The sequence below is a fragment of the Hemibagrus wyckioides genome, linkage group LG19, assembly GCF_019097595.1.
Source record: "Hemibagrus wyckioides isolate EC202008001 linkage group LG19, SWU_Hwy_1.0, whole genome shotgun sequence".
NCBI classification, from domain to species: domain Eukaryota; kingdom Metazoa; phylum Chordata; class Actinopteri; order Siluriformes; family Bagridae; genus Hemibagrus; species Hemibagrus wyckioides.
This window is the reverse complement of record NC_080728.1, coordinates 19021034-19043073: the sequence shown is the minus strand read 5'-3', so window position 1 is coordinate 19043073 and position 22040 is coordinate 19021034. Positions and strand designations below refer to the sequence as shown.

General features: G+C 41.8%; 1 protein-coding gene across 2 annotated transcripts; it reads left to right on the top strand.

The window, feature by feature from the left end:
- Window positions 1-55: 55 nt before the first annotated feature.
- On the top strand, window positions 56-19423 carry nup37 (nucleoporin 37). 2 transcript variants are annotated; one of them, XM_058417223.1, is made up of 10 exons: window positions 56-175; window positions 965-1179; window positions 1472-1596; window positions 2240-2312; window positions 10209-10303; window positions 16961-17051; window positions 17287-17468; window positions 18743-18793; window positions 19045-19138; window positions 19218-19423. In XM_058417223.1, exons 2-10 carry the CDS (start codon window positions 1024-1026, stop codon window positions 19329-19331), a joined length of 981 nt encoding a protein of 326 aa, XP_058273206.1. In that variant the 5' UTR covers window positions 56-175; window positions 965-1023; the 3' UTR covers window positions 19332-19423. The 2 variants fall into 2 exon arrangements, with proteins under 2 accessions (XP_058273206.1, XP_058273205.1); XM_058417222.1 differs by lacking the exon at window positions 56-175 and adding an exon at window positions 254-538.
- Window positions 19424-22040: the final 2617 nt, after the last annotated feature.

Below are 22040 nucleotides of genomic sequence, written 5' to 3'. Positions count from 1 at the left end.
TTGCAGAAAAAAAAATTCGTAGCTCCCCATTGTTTAGATGCCTTAACCCGGAAGAAAAAAAAACAATCCGGAAATAAACATTCCAAACGCGTTTGAAAGGCGGTTTTCTGACAAGCGTCACATTAGATCACGTTCTGGATTCCTGAAAACAGTGAAACCAGATAAATAAGACAAGGTGATGTAAAACGAAACAGTTTTAATCTCGAACGCAAAAAAAAATACGTGGATAAGTTTATTAAGTCGTTGTCTTTAGTTAAGGATGCTAACGCTACTCCGAGCTCACGCGCGAGTTCCTCACGCGCACGTCGATTTTTCATACTTTTTTGAACGTTTGATACGGATAATATCAAAATTCGAGTTAGGTCTCAATGCGTTAATCATATTGTTTGTGTATACGTTGTGTTTATTGCGCGTTTGGCCAATGAATAGTCTTTTATCTTGCATTAGTGCAGCTGCAAGCGATAAATTAACGCACTGCTACTTCATTACGTCATCGTTTCTATAGCAACTCGTTCACATAGTACGGTGGACGCTCCACGTAAGTTTACCGCATGTTTTGTTTGAGGAGACGTTTATTTAACATTTAAGGAGTGTGGATAAAGATTAAGATTAAGAGTATGGAATAATCTGGAAGATATATTGAACGTGATTTAAAATATATGTATATATTAAGCCGTGGCTTTAGCAAAAGTAGAACATGGGGGCGTGGCTCTGTGGAAAACAGGGCGAGGAATATTCAAACGTACAACCCCTCTAACCAACAGAGACGTAATCTGGTGGGCGGGGACTAAGCTTATTTAATGCATCTCTGATATAAAGGGTGCATTAGATAAATAACCAAAGAGATTCCTTTGATTTATTTCTTACATTCTAATAAAGCAGACTGAAAATAAAAAGTTATTTACGCGTGCAGCTTGTGCATATCGTTGCGTGTGTGTAAAGATGAATTGTCTTTGTGTTGCAGGTGAAGCTGAATCAGAGTTTGAAGAAGCAGCAGCATCTGTATTAAAGGAAGAGCTGACCATGCAGGATGAGGCGGGTCGCTCAGCCTCGTACACGCTGCCCTGTGATGACTACGTCCACGTGGTGGAGTTCAGTCCGTACGACTGCGGCTCCGCCTCCTCGCTCCTCGGCTACACCGAAAGCCAGCACGTCGTCGTGGGAACGTGCCGCTTCAAGGTGAGCGTCCAATCAGAGACCAGCTTGAGGTCTGATCATTTCAATCAGAGTCTCTCGTGGTGGAGGTGTCAATAAGCTCAAATATTCAGTGCAGAAAAATATGTAAGCATCCAATAAAATCGATTTGTGTAGTAAGAGATACGCACGTAAGTCATGCGTTCAGCTCCAAAAACATGATCGGATAAAATAAACCATCTTAAAAAGGATTTGTGTGATAATCTTAAAAACTTTGCATAATGAGGCATGTTGAGCTTGTTTTTATGTGCTGGGTTGAACGTGTGTGTGTGTGTAGGAGGAGGATATGGATGTAGATGGAGTAGAATTCACCGTTCTGCGTGTCTTCATGCATGGGGTTCGTGCTGATGCTCTTGCCTGGAGTCCAGAATCCCGACTGGACAAACTGCCTCAGATGATCAGGTAGTTTATAACCACATTGGTTATTTGCCAGCCTACAGACCTGTGTTACTATGGCAACCGTAGTGTCCCTGTAGGCTGCTTTCACACATCTTTATTTAAAAAATATATATATATATATATATATATATATATATATATATATATATATATATATATATATATATATATATACCACAAATATGCTGCTTTCACCTGTAATCACTTGCTTCATAGGTATACTAAAAATACTTCAAGGCACTCGTGATATCTCAAAAGTTCCTCTATCACTTTATTACGATTATAACATTACATTCTCCACATTTACTGTTCATACTGAAAATATAGGGCTTGTGTGAATGTTGTATGATTTGTGAGGTTATCTGTGTAAATGTTATTTTGTGTTGTCTTATAAGGCTTTATAGTAAGCTAAAGAAAGGAGTCAGAATGTATGCTTCATCACACACAGAACTATGAAGGTAAAAAACCAAATCTGTTGATAGAAATCAACACCCAAGCTAATGTTAGCTCAACACTACGGTTTCATTTGAAAAAGAAAACAACAAACGTGCTGCCTTCTTCTACCCAGTGCTTCCAGAGATGTGAGATTCAAAACAGAAATAAGTCCTGACCCTGACTTTAACATTTGCATCAATTCTATTTGCAGGTTTTGCACAGCATCAGCCGACAGAAAGCTGAGACTCTTTACTTCAGATCTTCAGAAGCTTGATGAAGTAAAGGTAAGATGGTGATGCATATGCCAATGATAACATTCATTTAAATGTTGCTGCTGTCCCTTTTAACTTCAGGATGCTTTGTGCACTTGGAGTGTACACTGTATATAGCCTGTGCAATATGATCATTTCATCATCGTCGTCATCATCATCTCTGCGTTTTCCAGATATTACACTGCCACAATATCTAGTGATGTTTGTTCTGATTATACTACATTATATCACATCATATTTCATTATATTAGCCACAGTTTAACATCAGAGAGTTTTCACTCAAAGTACGCAGGCTGACATTACAGGGCATGAGCCGCAAGTGGATCAGGTGTATAGAACTATTCAGTGTTAACAGACACTTCCTGGAAGCCCCGCCCACTTTCTCTTACCTTGCACGCTCAAGTTCTTTAATATACAAACTAATCATGTCACTTTAGGAAGGTCATCTATCGGTATTATTAATGCCTATAAAAATATTCTCCAAAATATGTCACTGGTGTTAATATAGTTGATGGTGTAGATGGAGTTGATGGTGTAGATGGAGTTGATGGTGTAGATGGAGTTGATGGTGTATAAGATGTAGATGGAGTTGATGATGTAGATGGAGTTGATGGTGTAGATGGAGTTGATGGTGTAGATGGAGTTGATGGTGTATAAGATGTAGATGGAGTTGATGATGTAGATGGAGTTGATGTGGATGGTGTAGATGATGTGGATGGAGTTGATGATGTAGATGGAGTTGATGGTGTAGATGGAGTTGATGGTGTAGATGGAGTTGATGATGTAGATGGTGTAGATGGAGTTGATGTAGATGGTGTAGATGGAGTTGATGGTGTAGATGATGTGGATGGAGTTGATGGTGTAGATGGAGTTGATGGTGTAGATGGAGTTGATGTAGATGGAGTTGATGTAGATGGTGTAGATGGAGTTGATGGTGTAGATGGAGTTGATGGTGTAGATGGAGTTAATGGTGTAGATGGAGTTGATGATGTAGATGGAGTTGATGGTGTAGATGGAGTTGATGGTGTAGATGGAGTTGATGGTGTAGATGGAGTTGATGGTGTAGATGGAGTAGATGGTGTAGATGGAGTTGATGGTGTAGATGGAGTTGATGGAGTTGACGGTGTAGATGGAGTTGATGGAGTTGACGGTGTAGATGGAGTTGACGGTGTAGATGGAGTTGACGGTGTAGATGGAGTTGACGGTGTAGATGATGTAGATGGAGTTGATGGAGTTGATGGTGTAGATGGAGTTGATGGTGTAGATGATGTAGATGGAGTTGATGGTGTAGATGGAGTTGATGGTGTAGAAGGTGTAGACGATGTTGATGGTGTAGATGATGTAGATGGAGTTGATGGTGTAGATGATGTAGATGGAGTTGATGGTGTAGATGGAGTTGATGGTGTAGATGGAGTTGATGGTGTAGATGGAGTTGATGGAGTTGACGGTGTAGATGGAGTTGACGGTGTAGATGGAGTTGATGGTGTAGATGGAGTTGACGGTGTATAAGATGTAGATGGAGTTGATGATGTAGATGGAGTTGATGTAGATGGAGTTGATGGTGTAGATGATGTGGATGGAGTTGATGATGTAGATGGAGTTGATGATGTAGATGGAGTTGATGATGTAGATGATGGAGTTGATGTAGATGGTGTAGATGGAGTTGATGGTGTAGATGATGTGGATGGAGTTGATGGTGTAGATGGAGTTGATGTAGATGGTGTAGATGGAGTTGATGGTGTAGATGGAGTTGATGGTGTAGATGATGTAGATGGAGTTGATGGTGTAGATGGAGTTGATGGTGTAGATGATGTAGATGGAGTTGATGGTGTAGATGGAGTTGATTTTGTAGATGATGTAGATGGAGTTGATGGTGTAGAAGGTGTAGACGATGTTGATGGTGTAGATGATGTAGATGGAGTTGATGGTGTAGATGGAGTTGATGGTGTAGATGATGTAGATTGGGTTTGATGGCGTAGATGGAGTTGATGGTGTAGATGATGTAGATGGAGTTGATGGTGTAGATGATGTAGATGGAGTTGATGGTGTAGATGGAGTTGATGGTGTAGATGGAGTTGATGGTGTAGATGATGTAGATGGAGTTGATGGTGTAGATGATGTAGATGGAGTTGATGGTGTAGATGATGTAGATGGAGTTGATGGTGTAGATGGAGTTGATGGTGTAGATGGAGTTGATGGTGTAGATGGAGTTGATTTTGTAGATGATGTAGATGGAGTTGATGGTGTAGACGATGTTGATGGTGTAGATGATGTAGAGTTGATGGAGTTGATGGTGTAGATGGAGTTGACGGTGTAGATGGTGTAGATGGAGTTGACGGTGTAGATGGAGTTGATGGAGTTGACGGTGTAGATGGAGTTGATGGAGTTGACGGTGTAGATGGAGTTGACGGTGTAGATGGAGTTGATGGTGTAGATGGAGTTGATGGTGTAGATGGAGTTGACGGTGTAGATGGTGTAGATGGAGTTGACGGTGTAGATGGAGTTGACGGTGTAGATGGAGTTGACGGAGTTGACGGAGTTGATGGAGTAGATGGTGTAGATGATGTAGATGGAATTGATGGAGTTGATGATGTAGATGGAGTTGATGGTGTAGATGATGTAGATGGAGTTGATGGTGTAGATGGAGTTGATGGTGTAGATGGTGTAGATGGAGTTGATGGTGTAGATGGAGTTGATGGTGTAGATGGAGTTGATGGTGTAGATGATGTAGATGGAGTTGATGGTGTAGAAGGTGTAGACGATGTTGATGGTGTAGATGGAGTTGATGGTGTAGATGGAGTTGATGGTGTAGATGATGTAGATGGAGTTGATGGTGTAGATGGAGTTGATGGTGTAGATGGAGTTGATGGTGTAGATGGAGTTGATGGTGTTGATGGTGTAGATGGAGTTGATGGTGTAGATGATGTAGATGGAGTTGATGGTGTAGATGGTGTAGATGGAGTTGATGGTGTAGATGATGTAGATGGAGTTGATGGTGTAGATGATGTAGATGGAGTTGATGGTGTAGATGATGTAGATGGAGTTGATGGTGTAGATGGAGTTGATGGTGTAGATGGAGTTGATGGTGTAGATGGAGTTGATGGTGTAGATGATGTAGATGGAGTTGATGATGTAGATGGAGTTGATGGTGTAGATGATGTAGATGGAGTTGATGGTGTAGATGGAGTTGATTTTGTAGATGATGTAGATGGAGTTGATGGTGTAGATGGAGTTGATGGTGTAGATGATGTAGATGGAGTTGATGATGTAGATGGAGTTGATGGTGTAGATGATGTAGATGGAGTTGATGATGTAGATGGAGTTGATGGTGTAGATGGAGTTGATGGTGTAGATGATGTAGATGGAGTTGATGGTGTAGATGGAGTTGATGGTGTAGATGGAGTTGATGGTGTAGATGATGTAGATGGAGTTGATGATGTAGATGGAGTTGATGGTGTAGATGATGTAGATGGAGTTGATGGTGTAGATGGAGTTGATGGTGTAGATGATGTAGATGGAGTTGATGGTGTAGATGGAGTTGATGGTGTAGATGATGTAGATGGAGTTGATGATGTAGATGGAGTTGATGGTGTAGATGATGTAGATGGAGTTGATGATGTAGATGGAGTTGATGGTGTAGATGGAGTTGATGGTGTAGATGATGTAGATGGAGTTGATGATGTAGATGGAGTTGATGGTGTAGATGGAGTTGATGGTGTAGATGGAGTTGATGGTGTAGATGATGTAGATGGAGTTGATGGTGTAGACGATGTTGATGGTGTAGATGATGTAGAGTTGATGGTGTTGATGGAGTTGATGGTGTAGATGGAGTTGATGGTGTAGATGGAGTTGACGGTGTAGATGGTGTAGATGGAGTTGACGGTGTAGATGGAGTTGATGGAGTTGACGGTGTAGATGGAGTTGATGGTGTAGATGGAGTTGACGGTGTAGATGGAGTTGACGGAGTTGATGGAGTTGATGGAGTAGATGGTGTAGATGATGTAGATGGAATTGATGGAGTTGATGATGTAGATGGAGTTGATGGTGTAGATGATGTAGATGGAGTTGATGGTGTAGATGGAATTGATGGAGTTGATGATGTAGATGGAGTTGATGGTGTAGATGATGTAGATGGAGTTGATGGTGTAGATGGAGTTGATGGTGTAGATGATGTAGATGGAGTTGATGGTGTAGATGGAGTTGATGGTGTAGATGGAGTTGATGGTGTAGATGATGTAGATGGAGTTGATGGTGTAGAAGGTGTAGACGATGTTGATGGTGTAGATGATGTAGATGGAGTTGATGGTGTAGATGGAGTTGATGGTGTAGATGATGTAGATGGAGTTGATGGTGTAGATGGAGTTGATGGTGTAGATGGAGTTGATGGTGTTGATGGTGTAGATGATGTAGATGGAGTTGATGGTGTAGATGATGTAGATGGAGTTGATGGTGTAGATGGTGTAGATGGAGTTGATGGTGTAGATGATGTAGATGGAGTTGATGGTGTAGATGATGTAGATGGAGTTGATGGTGTAGATGGAGTTGATGGTGTAGATGATGTAGATGGAGTTGATGGTGTAGATGATGTAGATGGAGTTGATGGTGTAGATGGAGTTGATGGTGTAGATGGAGTTGATGGTGTAGATGGTGTAGATGGAGTTGATGGTGTAGATGGAGTTGATGGTGTAGATGGTGTAGATGGAGTTGATGGTGTAGATGGTGTAGATGGAGTTGATGGTGTAGATGGAGTTGATGGTGTAGATGGAGTTGATTTTGTAGATGATGTAGATGGAGTTGATGGTGTAGAAGGTGTAGACGATGTTGATGGTGTAGATGATGTAGATGGAGTTGATGGTGTAGATGGAGTTGATGGTGTAGATGATGTAGATTGGGTTTGATGGCGTAGATGGAGTTGATGGTGTAGATGATGTAGATGGAGTTGATGGTGTAGATGATGTAGATGGAGTTGATGGTGTAGATGATGTAGATAGAGTTGATGGTGTAGATGGAGTTGATGGTGTAGATGGAGTTGATGGTGTAGATGGAGTTGATGGTGTAGATGATGTAGATGGAGTTGATGGTGTAGAAGGTGTAGACGATGTTGATGGTGTTATAACAATCACTTTTATGATTTTTATGATTATGGTTTTATGAGTATTTATTTAGGCCATCAGTTCAGGGTCCAATAATTTTAAACCTCACACAAGTTTTAAGTTCTTAACTAAATGACTGCAGAATTTTCAATTCAATTTTTTTATATGGAGCTTTTAACAATGAACATTGTCTGGAAACAGCTTTACAGAAATATAGGATAAAATATAGAATAAAAATTATACAGTGGTGAGGAAAAACTCCCTGAGATGATATGAGGAAGAAACTTTGAGAGGAACCAGGCTCAGAAGGCAACCTCATCCTCATTTGGGTGACACTGGACAGGAAATGATCTAACTTGTACCAATTTCTGACTCGTACCAGTTTCCAATTTCTGACTCGTACCAGTTTCCAATTTCTGACTCGTACCAGTTTCCAATTTCTGACTCGTACCAGTTTCCAATTTCTGACTCGTACCAGTTTCCAATTTCTGACTCGTACCAGTTTCCAATTTCTGACTCGTACCAGTTTCCAATTTTTTATTCGATGAAGAAAGTGTCACGTGTGTGGTACACATATGCCGAACAAACGTCGTCTCGAAACATTAAAACCTCAACTCAGCGCTCAGATGACAAACATCTTGGCTCAGCCGCTCGTTCAAAAATTCCTCTCCCGCTCCACCTGCGGATGAGTCGACGCTCTCGCACTGCTGCGGAACATACAGCATGCTTTTACTTAAAATCAAATCTCCGCGCGCCCTCGCCCACTGTGTTTACTTCTCCAGAACACTTTTCATATGATGATGGAGGCTGACCCCGGGCCGTTTGGTGGCCCTTCACAGAAACTGCTGGAATGTTGTTTTTTATTTGCAGTATTGTCTATTAGAGACATTTGTGGAATCTTAGCATATAAAGTCCAAATGCTGTGGGATCACGCGTTTTTAAATAATATTGGACCTCGTTCCCATCGAGCTTTATTAGATTATGATGGAGTGGGAATGTGATGTTCTGTGTGGAAAGCATTCCTGAAAAAGAACAGGCTGTGATCCACGCCGTGGATTTAATTTAGTGCACGTCGTGGGAAGTGATGTTGCAAAAAATAAAAAAATTGGGAAGTGAGCAAAAGTAAAAGGGAAGATATTAGAAAATTAAATAAATAAATGAATATATAAATAAATAAATAAATAAATTCACATATAAATAAATAAATAGGGATTTTCTGGATGGTTTTAGTGGGTGAATATGCGTGTGTGTGTGTGTGGCAGTGCTAGCTCAGGCTAATCAGCGGCTTGCTTAAATCTTCAAAGGCCATACAGTCAGGGTCAGAAGGTTACACACGCCTGCAAAATGTTAGGAATTTATCCGAAAAGAAAAATTTGGGCCGTGTTTTTATTTAGTGCTTCTCTGAATGATATCCCACATAACAGATGTTCACAGATGCAAACATCCCTGAATGATATTCCACACAACAGTCCTTTAGTCCCTGCGATTTTTAGAATAATTACTGAATTCACAACTTTACACTTCTCGCGCAATTCATAATTGTTGTTTCCCAAAAGATCAGCGACTGTTTTTTCCTGGTTTCTTGTGTTTGATTGTCCTGAGCAGTTAATCTGCCAACTGTGCTTCAGCTCCTGCATATGCTCCACTTTTCCAGCATCTCCTCCAGCAGCTGACCCCTGTCCAGTGGTGACTCTGTGATACTGAGGTCCATCTGTTCACACTGAGGACAAATGAGGGACTCGTCACCCTTCTTCTTCTTCTTCTTCTTCTTCTTCCGGCTTTTCCCTTTAGGGGTCGCCACAGCGAATTATCTCTCTCCACTTATCTCTATCTTCTGCATCCTCAACACTTGCACCCACTAGCTTCATATCCTCATTTATTACATCCATATACCTCGTCTTTCACTGACGCCTCAAAAAGGGCAACAGGATACAAGAGTCTGGGGGGTGTAAACTTTTGAGCAGGTTGATTTCAGGTAGATTTTTTTTAGTGCTCGTCATCAAAAGCTACACAAGATGTTTCCCAGAGAATGATTTACTCCAAATGTCCTGCTCAAAAGTTTACATGCCCCCTTCACCCCCCACTTCACAGCTGCTGTCAGAAGGGTGTGAGATATGCAGACGATGCTGGAAAAGCTAATAATGTTTCGGAAGAACACCGGACGGTTTAAATACGTAGGACGGACAAGGGATTCATAAACAGCGACAGTATTCAGCAACTTTCACACTGGTTCATTTGCATAAATTCAGAAGTTGTTATACACAGTACGTAAAAATCTGTAAAATGTTAAAATTTCTTATACAAGTTAGGACTAAATAAACCCAAAGGCAAGTTTTATGATAACATTTTGCTGATCCTGCATGGTGTGTGCAAACTTATGACCTGACTTGAATATGTGTATGTAAATGTTTTGCATATTTGAATATTAATGTGGGGAGGGTTTGTGAAAACTGGAGTAAACCTTGGCTAGCCTCTTTCAAATAAATAAAGAAAAGAGGCTTGAAAATAATAGTGTGTGTGTAGATATAGAGAGGTGTGTGTGTGTGTATATATATATATATATGAATGAGGGAGAGAGGGAGGATAGAATTATGGATAGACTTGTCAGACATATGCTCATGTTTTTTACATCAGGTTTTTTCCCCCTAACAAAAACATTCACGCCGAAACGCTGTCTAGGGCAGAAGGCAGACGTTGTGTCCACGCCGTACCTGTAGGTTCTCTATGTCACCAGGGACTGGGTGGGAAGTGAACTTTCCGCGTATATTGCGACTGTCCATATGTGTGTGATTTTCCTATTTCCTGTGTTGCCTAGGCGATGGAGGGACACAGCAGCTACATCAATCACGTCGTATTCGAGCCCACGGAAGGAAAGCAAATAGCATCGGTCAGTGACGATCACACTTGCAGGTCAGTCGAACCCTAAAGCATGACTCTGTGTGTGTCTGTGTCTGTCCTATTGTGTTCTGTTCTCTGTTAATGGTCCAGAAAGTTCTGACCACGTTTTCCAGCGCGAAACCCGACCCTAAACACAACACGGCCGCTGTGCGTAAGTGCGAACCCCCGTTTCCTTTAGTAATTGGTTAAATGTGGAAATCCAATCAGCAACTCTGAGTTTTTTTTTTTGTTTTTTTTTCCCCCTCCCGTCTCCTCGGTGACGGTTAACAAGCGGGCCTGACTCAAGTGCACCCCAGAGGTACGGTGCGGTTTCCTCGCCAGCTCGAGGTAACCTAAAGCGAGCTCTCCAGGAGGCTCAGGGCTTCCCTTTTTACGTCAGAGACGTGTAACCGACACACCTGGACGCCACCGTGCGCTTTCCCGCCTCCTTTCCTAAACCGCAAACCAGGAAATCGAGCAGCCGTAATGGCTTCAAGGTGGACGGGAACTGGAGCGCTTTTCATACTGTTTCATCCACAGAGTCAATGTATTAATACACAAATGAAATAAAATGTGTAAATAATTGCATCATGAAACTTACTGTACTTAATAATGCAGCACAGTGATGATAACAGTATAGTAGTATAGCAGAGTAATAGTTCTAGCTAGGGGGCAGTGGGGCCAGTGGTTAAGGCTCTGGGTTGTTGATGGAAGGTCGGGGTTCAAGCCCCGGCTCCCCCAAATTGCCACTGATTGGCTATTCATCAAGGTCCTTAATCCTCTCCACTCCAGGGGGCACTGTATCATAGCTGCCCCTGCACTCTGACCTCAATTTCCTCAGCTGGGATATGTGAAGAAAAGAATTTCACTGTGCCATAATGTATGTTCTTCTTCTTTTAATACAGTAAACACCGACCGTATTTTTGTGTTTTACCGCTGCACTGTTGACTTCTGAATTCCGATTGGTCAGAAGGCAGCGAGAAATCTCAAGTTTCTGTTAGTACGTTATGGTTGCTATGGTAACTGCTCGTTCAGATGGACGTGTACAGCAGACGCTCCACGTGTGATCACTGATACGCTGTGATGTTCTTAAAGTACAGTGACATTAATGTAACCTTTATGGAAGGAGTCTCCAGTTTCAGCACTCTGGAACAGTCAGAGGTCAAAGCTGTAACTTCCGCTTTGTTTCAGCTGTGTTTTTATAATCTATCTATTAAATGTTACTATAATGAATTGAAAACATTGCGGTTGCTGAGGAACATAAACACTTCAGGAAGCTCCTCCTGGAACAGAAGCAACTTCCACACTTTAAGACATTTCATAATATAATGAATAAAAACGCCTGGAAATTCAGGCATTAGGAGTCATCTCCTAACAAAAAAATGAAATACATTCAGCAGCAGGATAAACTCAGGCTGTATTTTATGTATATTATTTTCTCATCTAGCAGCAGGATGCCGACAGGAGCGTAAATCTCAACCTTTTCTGAGCAGGATGTTCTGTATTAACCGTTAGAGAAGATTAAAGTGAACTATATTGCGTTTATATTCCAGATCAGTTTCATTCGGTTTCTGTGATTTTGCTTGATTTGGAAGGCGTGTGTTGGTTTAATGAAAGATGGATGCACTTGCTGCACTCATGTTTTTTTTTCCATGCTGATCCGTGTGTGTGTGTGTGTGAGACCCTCATGCACTGTATGGGCCAGCTGTACTGTATGTACGTGTGTGTGTTCCTATCCCTGTTTTTGTTATTCCGCTCTTCAGGATGCCTGTCTCCTCCACTTCATATCCACTCCAGCATGTGTCTAGACACAGCACTCTTTCTCCCCGTAGCGATACGCTAATGTTTTGCTACACCCGTCACCCCGGTGCGTGTCCTCAGAGCTCCGCGCTCCTCCTTCTCGCGGCCGCCCTGTTGGTGTTGGTGCAGGTTCAAATGCGAGGTCGGGATGAAAGAGCGAGAATATCAGGCTTTATCACAGTCGGAGGGCAGAATGTTCCAGAGCGAGCCGATCAGAATTAATCGCGTCGGATCCGAACTGGACGAGCTGCGAGCTTAAAGAAAGTCTCTGATCTCTGATCGCTTCTGTGCGATGAACTCGCTGAATGATTTATTCCTCGGGCCCCATCGTGCGCACTTTGACAGCTTTTGGTATTCAGCATGTGATCAAGGGCACATCGCTATTAGTGCTGACTCTGATCAACGTGTCAGCAGTTTCTGGAACACTCCGAGGGCACTGGAAAGACGCAAACTTTAAACCCCGGCGTGTGGGAGAGGAGACATCCGCATCCCCGGCCTCGGCCTCGGTGTCCCTCTTTGGCCAGAGAAAACATCTCCATCCTCCATCTGCAGAAAGATTTCGCTTCTGTCACGTCGTGGAAACGTAGCAGAGCATGAAAAAGAGCGACAGATGTCTTTTTAATTCCTCCCACACAACCACAGTGCACTTTTCATTCACATGGCCTCCTCTGATCAAAGATGCCGCCATGTATTTACGTCTAGACCAGAAGTAACATGGGAGCAATATAAAAAAGGGGTGTGTCTGCAAAGTCAGGCTGGATTTGAAGACGTATGCAACTAGACACCAGTTTTCCGATCCAAAAAACATGACAAAATCGCTCTACTTTAAGTGGTGGACAAATCATACGTTCATTAGCTCGCTCGCTGGCCAAATCAACGCACCAACAAGCTCACCTGGAAGTCCGATTAGCTAGCGATTACCGTATGACCAGCTAATTATGTGCATGAATACAGTCACATACACTTTGACATCTCAGTCCATGCTAGGGAATTCAGAGGCTGAACCACCAACAGCTTTTGTCCTGTTCTTCTAACTGTTCCTGAACACTTTGCAGTGTGTCAGATTGCATCATCCCGCTGAAAGAGGACACTGCTGTTAGGGAACACCACTGACATGAAGGTGTGGATTTGCAGCAGTGTTTAGGTAGGTGATGCATGTGAAAGTAACATCCACATGAATGCAGGACTCATGGTTTCCCAGCAGAACATTACCCAGAACATCACACTGCCTCCTCCATCTCTCCTTCTTCACATCCTGGTGCCATCTCATCCCCAGGTAAGTGACGCACCCAAACACACAGCTGGAGGTCCTCGTAATGTAGAGAAAAAACCTGATCCATCAGACCAGACCTCCTTCTTCCATTGGTGCAGTTCTGATGCTGACGTGTGCATTGTAGGGTCCTTCAGTGGTGTACAGGAGTCAGCATGGTCACTCTGACGCTCTGCAGCTCCATATACAGCAAGCTGTGATGCTCTGTGTGATCTGACTCCTTTCTGTCAGAGCCGGCCTTCACTTTTTCAGTGCTACACTAGCTCTTCTGTGGGATCGGACCACATCTTTTGGAGTCCATGACCCTGTTGTGGTATCACCGGTTGTTCTTCACTACAGCACTTTTAATAGGTTCTAACCACTGCACATCAACTTCAAGAACTGACTGTTCACTTGAGCTCCTGACAGGTGCCATTATAAAGAGATAATTAAGAGGTGTAGCCCAGATCGCACACGCATGCACTATTCTGTGGCATTGTGTAGTATAAATAGTGTGAGTCATGTGTTCACACTAAGAAGTCCACCAACAAGAACTAGAACCCAGATGATGCACTCATTTAACCGAAAAAACGAAGTGTGGAATGTCTTTTAAATGAGCCCAAATTAATGAGATGATACTGCCCTTCTCAATGTCATACACACTAGAGTGCATATTGTAAGTGTGTAGTGTGTCAATCAGGACACAGCCAATGTTCTTCACCTGACCTGGGCGTGGTGTTAATGTTGTGGTTCGTTGGTGTACATATTCATCAATCCATCTGAGGATCGGTGTGACATCTGAAAAGTGTGTGTGTGTGTGTGTGTGTGTGTAGTGGGTGTGGCGCAGCGCAGTGATGAGTTTCCTTCTGCATCTCAGCTCCTGTTTAATTCTCGATGCCACCTACAGGCGAGTGATGGAAGCGCAGGTCACTCCGGGGAATTGCTGAGTTGACCGAGTTCATTATTAAAGAGGAGGGCTCACCTGAATGCCGAGTCCTGACTCAGGGAGACGTAGTGCTGGTTTTTATTTATTTATTTATTTATTTAGTATCAGCTTGCTCTGCCTCAGATTTGCTTTTTGCTCATTTTAGCAGTCTCCATCTTCCAGGGATGAATTTTGCCAACCCGGGTCGCTGGTTCTCGGCTGTCCAATCTTATTTGTACACATGATTATCAGCTAAAACATTACTTCTAGAGATGAGATGCCACTGATCACATGACCAGTGGGGAAAAGTTGGATTGGTTATCTGGAGAAAAAAAGTAGAAGGAATTTGATCTGATCCTGTACGAAATACAGGCTTGAAATATCATGACATTAAAGGAGCCTTTTATTTATTTATTTGTTTGTTTGTTTTTTATTTTTTGGGAAGTATTTTCTTGGAAACTACTTAATTTATAATATAATTTTATAATATAATTTTGATTGTTTTTTGTATTTTTAAGTGATTTATGTATGGGGGGGGGATCAGCATTTTTTAGTGGTCATTTTTTCAAGTGTCCTTTTTTTGTGTGTGTATTTGTAACCGAACTGCTAAGTGTCTGGTCATCAAAATCGTCTGATGATCAAGGTTTCAGTGTCCGGAAGCCAGTTATTATGACATGACTGAAAAATTGCTGAACACGAGCACATCCCGTTGCTGGCGTCGCTATACCGGCACACTTCTTTGTCTTCTCCTTGAGCTGAGATTAAGTAATTATCTTGATGGTGTTCGAGAGAACCGGGTTCGGTTTTGGTTTGTTGTTTTTTTTTTTTTTTTTTTTTTTTTTCTTTTTTTTCTTTCTTTCTTTTTCCTTCCACATTCCCACACCACCGGTTCGAGTGCACCGTCGGTTCATCGGTGGTCGTGGTCGGTGGTTTCTGGTGTTGCGTGCGATTGATCTCTTTCGCTTGGCAACAGCGGCGAGCGGAAGCGTTTCAGCCAATGTTTGTGTGTCGTGGTTTGAAATCTCACTCGCGCTGGAGTGCGAAGGTCTGATCAGGTCAAGCGTGCTGCTCTAAACCCGTGCGCGGTGGAGACTCCGTAACCTTGCCTCGGTCTCCTCACCTCATGTAGCGCATCTTCTCTTATCCCCTATGTAGATTTTCTTTCTCACATCTGTGCATCTGGTACACAGGAAGTCGTCGAGTGAGGGAATTGGGATTCACGACACGTCGCAGGGAGAGCTTTTGCGATGACCTCATCAGTCTCTTTCAATTCCACCAAACCCCTGCAACCACCTTATCCCTTTCAGAGAACTGGTAGCTCTGATGTGGCAAAATGTGGTTCCTAATTTTCAGGATCGACCGTCTGCTTCGTCAAAGTGATTTATTCCATCCATGCACAAGCCCCCTACCCCTCCCCTCTCTCTCTCTCTCTCTCTCTCTCTCTATCTATCTGTGTTCACCATGGCCAGGATGTCTTCGTGGCTTTGCGAGAGGCCAAATTAAAGAGCAAGAAAGCCTGTTTTCCTGGGAAGGGAAACACGGCACTGGCAGTCCCAGTCGTCTCTTGGACTCAAGTCAAGCTGCAAAAGTTCGGGGATTTATGACATGCAAGAACTCCACGCTCTTGTTGGAGAACACAGTCGTCTTCATAATACCCCAGCGAATGGCTTTTATTGCTCGTTCGTCACTGGGTGCTGAGTGGGGCAGCAGCCAACGAGCTGAACATTTCCTCCATCCCAACACACACACACTTTACTGTAAGTTATCAGTCTGTCTGAAAGCTTTTTCTTTTTTCTCCCCCTCCTCCTACTCTTGTCATATTTTTCATCCGTGTTTAACGCACTCATCGGAACCGAAACAACCTCTCAACCTCGCATCCGTGCTCAGCGGGTATCGGCGCTCACCCAGGATATTTTTGTCACACAATACCTCATCCAGTTCTTTTGTGTGCTTAATTGGTTGTTTGAGACCATTTTTATAGCACGGCTCCTTTTTTTTTAGTGCTTCGCTTCGTTTGATTTTGTTTGTGCTTTGTTTTAGACCTCCTTTGTGTGTGTGTGGATTTGGAGCACAAAAGGACAAAGATGGCTTACTGTCCCAGTTCTATCGTCTTATATTTCCTCTCTATCCGGCTCGTGCCTCTCTATCTACTCTTGCTATGACCTCTAGTCCTCTTCACGCCGCTTTTTGATAGAATTACATTTCGCACTTGAATGAAATCGAATGAAATGAATGATGCAAAAAAAACCCACAGGTTCTTTTTCACTCCTTCGAACCACCAGCGATGCAGAGACTCACCATACGTTAATATCTGTAGGTCCACGTTCACCTCATGGGGCTTTGTGTGAGCATATGGTCAGTCGCCTGGCGTAGTCACAGCTGTATTTCCAGCTTCCAGCATTTCCTCCTCACCTGCTCGAGGGATGAGTGACTGCTTCTCCTTCGCCATACCGCACGATTTCAACACTCTGCTGAACCAGAGAGGATCTTTCACCATTAGAGCGCACGTGCCATATTTTTTATAATTTCAGTCCGTCAGAGTGTTTAACAGACTGTTTAACCATCCACATGCTTTTAGTGAAAAATATACGCTAAGACACGTTCTGTCAGGTTGACTTCTCGATTTATGTCCTTTTAGTATCTTGAAGTTCTGGGGTTTATTAGGACACTTGAAACCAGAGGCTTAAAAATAACCCGTGACTCTTTTTTCCTGCAGAGTTTGGGATCTGGAAGGGAACGAAAGCGTATTGTTCCGGCTGTGGTCTCCTGGGGTCTCCGTGTGCTGGCATCCCGAGGAGGTGTTTAAGGTAAGCTGCGAGTTTCCTCAGTTCAGGCTAAGGATGTTCTCGGCAGAGAGCACATGCCGTCTTCGGCTCGATACAAATCTCGTCCCGAGGCTATAAATAGCATCTGGGGAAAGGAAGCAAGTATTACATCATCATCATAATGAGCTCTTTGCTTCTGTCTCTAATAAATACTCTAAGCGGTTCATTCAGAAAAGTACCAAGGATGCTGAGGAGATTTCTCTTTGCTTCCTCGCAGCTGATGGTGGCCGAGAAAAAGGGCACCATTCGTTTCTATGACCTCGTCACTCAGCAGGCCATTCTGTCACTGGACAGCGGGCAGATGCCTCTCATGTCTGCTGACTGGTGCCTCACAAACACCATTAAAGTGGGTGCTGTGGTGGGGAGCGACTGGGTGATCTGGGACATCACACGTTCGAGGTACCGACTCATTTCCATCTCTCCTAGAACTGTATACTGTATGTGGATTTATTTGACCTGTGTAGATTTTCCCACGAATCGTTGACCCAACTGTTCTCACAGAAAGAAGGTTTTTGGCTGGCATTTAAAAACAAGCAAACACAGACATTTCCTGGAGCAAGTTAACAAATCTGCTACGGTTTCAAACAAAACAACATGAATAACTTTGAAAAATCCCGAAGCCAGAAATTGTTTTTTATCCACTGATTATATTGTGCTCCAAAAAGCTCAAGAGCATTCAAATAATTTTGTCCTGCTGGATACCAGAACACACAAATAAAATACATCCACGAACATCCAAAGAAGTGCAGACACATTTCAACCTTCATGATTCGGGAGCTTGTGGCCAGAAAAGTGTCGTAACTCGCCGTGAGCCACAGGCGGAGCGTCTGATCACACGGTCGTGAGCACATGGAGCCTCCCGAAATCATGAATGCAGGGTTTGTGCTGATGTTTGATGCTCTTTTTGTAAAGGTGCCTGAGTTTAAATACACAGGATGTTTAGGTCACTTTCACTTCCTGTATTCTGAGTGGATTGTATGCCATCTTTATGCTGAAAACTTTTGACCAGTTCTGAATGTCTGATTTCTGCTTGATAAATTTGAGTTTAACTACACCAACCCTCCGTATGTGGCTTCTGAAAAGAAATCCATCATCATCATCATCAACGCCAGGAGACTTTAATCACTTCAGTATTTTTCTGCCAGATATGCAATGTCTGTAAAGTCAGTTAAAATGCCATTTTATTTGTCAGTACATACTTAAATCAGTTGTTCAATTCATGAATAACATAAGAAGTCAGTACATGAGTCAGTTAATAAGTCATATAAATCTTTTATGATGTCAGTTAATAAGACAGGAAGTACTTAACTGGTCATAAAGTCATTGAATAAGTCAGTGCATGAGTCGTTAAGTCAATGAGTAAAGTACTGACTCAGCATCAGTAAGTCAGTACATGAGGCATTAATAAGTTAGTAAGATAAAATATCAGTTAAGACCGTAAGTATGAACATAAGTCAGTCCTAAAGTCATTAAGTTGGTTAATATGTAATTAAGTGCTTATATCAGTAAGTACTTGTCAGTTAATGAATAAGTTAATAAGCCAGTAATCAGTTAATAAGTCAGTAAGCGAAGACAGTACGCAGGTCAGTAAATACTTGGAAAAATTATGGAAAAGAAATCCTCATAATAACATACGCCAGGAGACTTTAATCACTTCAATCTTTTTCTGCCAGCTATCCTCAGGACAAGAGACCAGTGCATTTGGATAAAGCACGACTCTTCAGGTAAGCAAGGACCCTTTGTGTCAGGTGTGTGTGTGTGTGTGTATATATATATATATATATATATATATATATATATATATATATATATATATATATATATATATATATGTATGTTTGTGTATATATATATATATATATATATATATATATATATATATATATATATATATATATATATATATATATATATATATATATATATATATATATACAGAACGATCCAAATGAGCCAAATGTTCTGCATCTCTCAGGTGGTCGAGAGCAAACGAGAATCTTTTCGCCACCACCGGCTGTCCAGGAAAGATCAGCAGTCAGTTACTGGTGCATCACCTCAGTCACCCACAGGTAAGTGTATTGTGTGTGTTTGTGTGTTTGTGTGAAGTGTCAGTACATCACGTCTCGTATCTCTACCATATCCTTCCAGCCCGTGATGATCGGCTCGTCAGTCGTGGGCTCGGGTTTGAGCTGGCACAGAACGCTCCCCCTGTGCGTGATCGCCGGAGACCGAAAGCTCTCTTTCTGGATGACCGAGATGTGAGCCAGCTTTTTGTCATGCCTCTAAAGAATGCTTCTATTTTTTTTTTCCCTTCCAGCTTACTTCTTTAATAAATCAACATTTTTTTTTTTCAAGAGTTCTGGCTCCATGTTTTCAGTTGTCCTAGTCAGACAATGGTCCTTTTTCCTCTGTGCTTTTGTTTCCGCCCAACACACCACCACCACCCCCTCGTCTCTCTGCAACGTGTCATGCCCGTGATGTCCCATTACACTGGAGAGGAGAGCAGAGGAAAACAATGACCTACTTTCACATCGCTTTTTTATTTTTTATGTTTTTCACAGACACACTGTTTAGGGCAGCGTGATCTGGGTAAATATTGCCATTTACGCTGAACTTGGACCAATTACTCTTAATTTTTTCAGCAGAAACAGAGATCTCAGAGTTTTGTAAAAGAGTAACTAGTAGTGGCATGAGCTGCTGTTTTCTGTTTCTCATTTACCACAGAACCAGAGAGCAGCAGACTGGTTACTAGCTTTAGTTCAACTGAAATGAGAAAAATATCCTTTAAAAAAAACACACAACACTTATCTCACCATGTACTCGTTTTTACTCTGTAAATTAAAGCTGATCCAAGAGAAGCTCAACTGCCTTAATACGTGGATCGAGTGAACAGATTTACTTCTAGGCATAAGACACTTTAGACACCATCTTAATATTTATGTATTTATTTTTATTATTATTTACATGGGCAGTATTCATTCAGTATTTAAGTCAGTTATCAAGAACATAAATGCAAGTCAGTAAATAAGTCACTTATCAATTCAGTAATGTCTGTAAAGTCAGTACATCAGATTTAGTAAGTTAAAATGTCATTTTATTTGTCAATACATACCTACATTAGTTGATAAATTCAACAATTAAATAAGTCAGTAGGTCAGTACATGAGTTGGTATATAAATCTTTTTATGATGTCAGTTAAGGCAGTAAATACTCAAGTCAGTCATAAAGTCATTGAATAAATCAATGAGTAAAGTACTGACTCTGCATCAGTAAGTCAGTATATGAGGCAGTTTATATAATGCTTAAGTTAGTTCAGTGGTCAAGTTAATAAGTTAAAATGTCAGTTAAGGCAGTAAGTACTTAAGTCAGTCATGAAGTCATTTAAAATGTCAGCAAGTATCAGTTAAGTCAGTACGCGAGTCAAGTCGGTTAATAAGTAATTAAGTACCTATTAACTGACAAGTACTTACTGATACGAGTTAGTAAGTCAGTATGTAAGTCACTTAATCAGCCGGTAATCCGATAAGTCAGGAAGCAAAGATAGTACCCAGGTCAGTAAATACTTGTCAGTTAATAAGCAATTAAATACTTGCATCAGTAAATACTTGTCACTTAATTAGTTAGTAATTCAGTATGCAAGGCAACTAACGACCAAGTCAGTAAGTAAAGTCAGTACTCATGTCAGTTAATAAGACAGTGAGTATTTGAGTCAGTTAATAAGTTTGTAAGTCATTTTTTAATGTCAGTTAATAAGTCAGTAATCAGTTAAGGCAGCATTTAAATCTGTTATTCAGCCAGTAATCAGTAACGTCAGTATTCAGGTCAGTTGATAAGATCGTAGGTCAGTATTTAAGTCAGTGAGTGAGTAATTAAGTATTTACATCAGTAAGTTAATGAGTTACCGAGTCAGTATGCGAGCTGTTTAATAAGTCAGTAAGTAAAGTCAGTGCTCAGGTCAGTTATCAATCTTTTAATAATATTTTTTGTAAAAAAAAAAAAAAAAAAAAAATCAGAAGTTGACCTAACATTAATAAGGACAGATTGGGGACTGGACAGAAGATAAGGACGAGGAAGACGTGGAAATGAAGTTGTGTTTTTTGAGTCATTGTTTTTGCTCAGTTTTTTTGTAACATGGTAAGAAAAAACATCTCGATAAGACGATCGTCATAACAGAATGTTTTTATAGTCCTCTTGTCTTGTTCCTGTGTAGTTTTTTCAGGGACGTGTGTGTGTGTGTGTGTGAGAGAGAGATCCGAGTGTAACAATCAGTCATATTGTGCTGAATACACACATGGCTGTGGGTGCTGTAGTGCAGCTGAGGCGGCTGGTTACAGGAGGAGGTTTTTTGGGGAACCTCGACTCTTTAGTCAGTCCTCTATGTATCTTGGAGCACGGCTGCAAAACCACCGTCCACAATCATAACACGGTACTGCTCTCCAGGTTCTCCGGCTTTGTTTGAACAAGTCCAATGTGGTGTGAAACGAGCGCTGGAACATCTGCGTGTGAGAAGTCGACGTCAACCGCCGCCACATCTCTCCACACACACACACACACACACACACGTCTTTCCAAAGGACATAATAACTCACAGAATGGATGAAGAGTCAGGAACCTGAAAGCAGGGTTCTCTCAAGAGTCGTGCAAGCAATGAGGAGGCTCGTGATGATTTTAATCAAAGACTGCCATCTGGTGGTGGGGTCTGAGCTAGAGCAGGAGATCATAGATTTACAGCTTTTAGTTTAAGGATATAGTTTGCAACAGATACGTGAGATGTTTAGATGCCGGGAAACCTTCTCAGGTTGAAAATTGTTAGCTTGGTGAGTCGGAAACTTGTGTTTTAGTCCAGTTTAAAAAGTTGAGCTAGTTAATAAAAATTTTAAGTGTAAACAAGTATAGACAAGAGAACTTCGCTGAATCGGGGTTTTTTCCCCTAATTTCCAATGAACTCCTCGACCTCCTCGCTGCTGATAT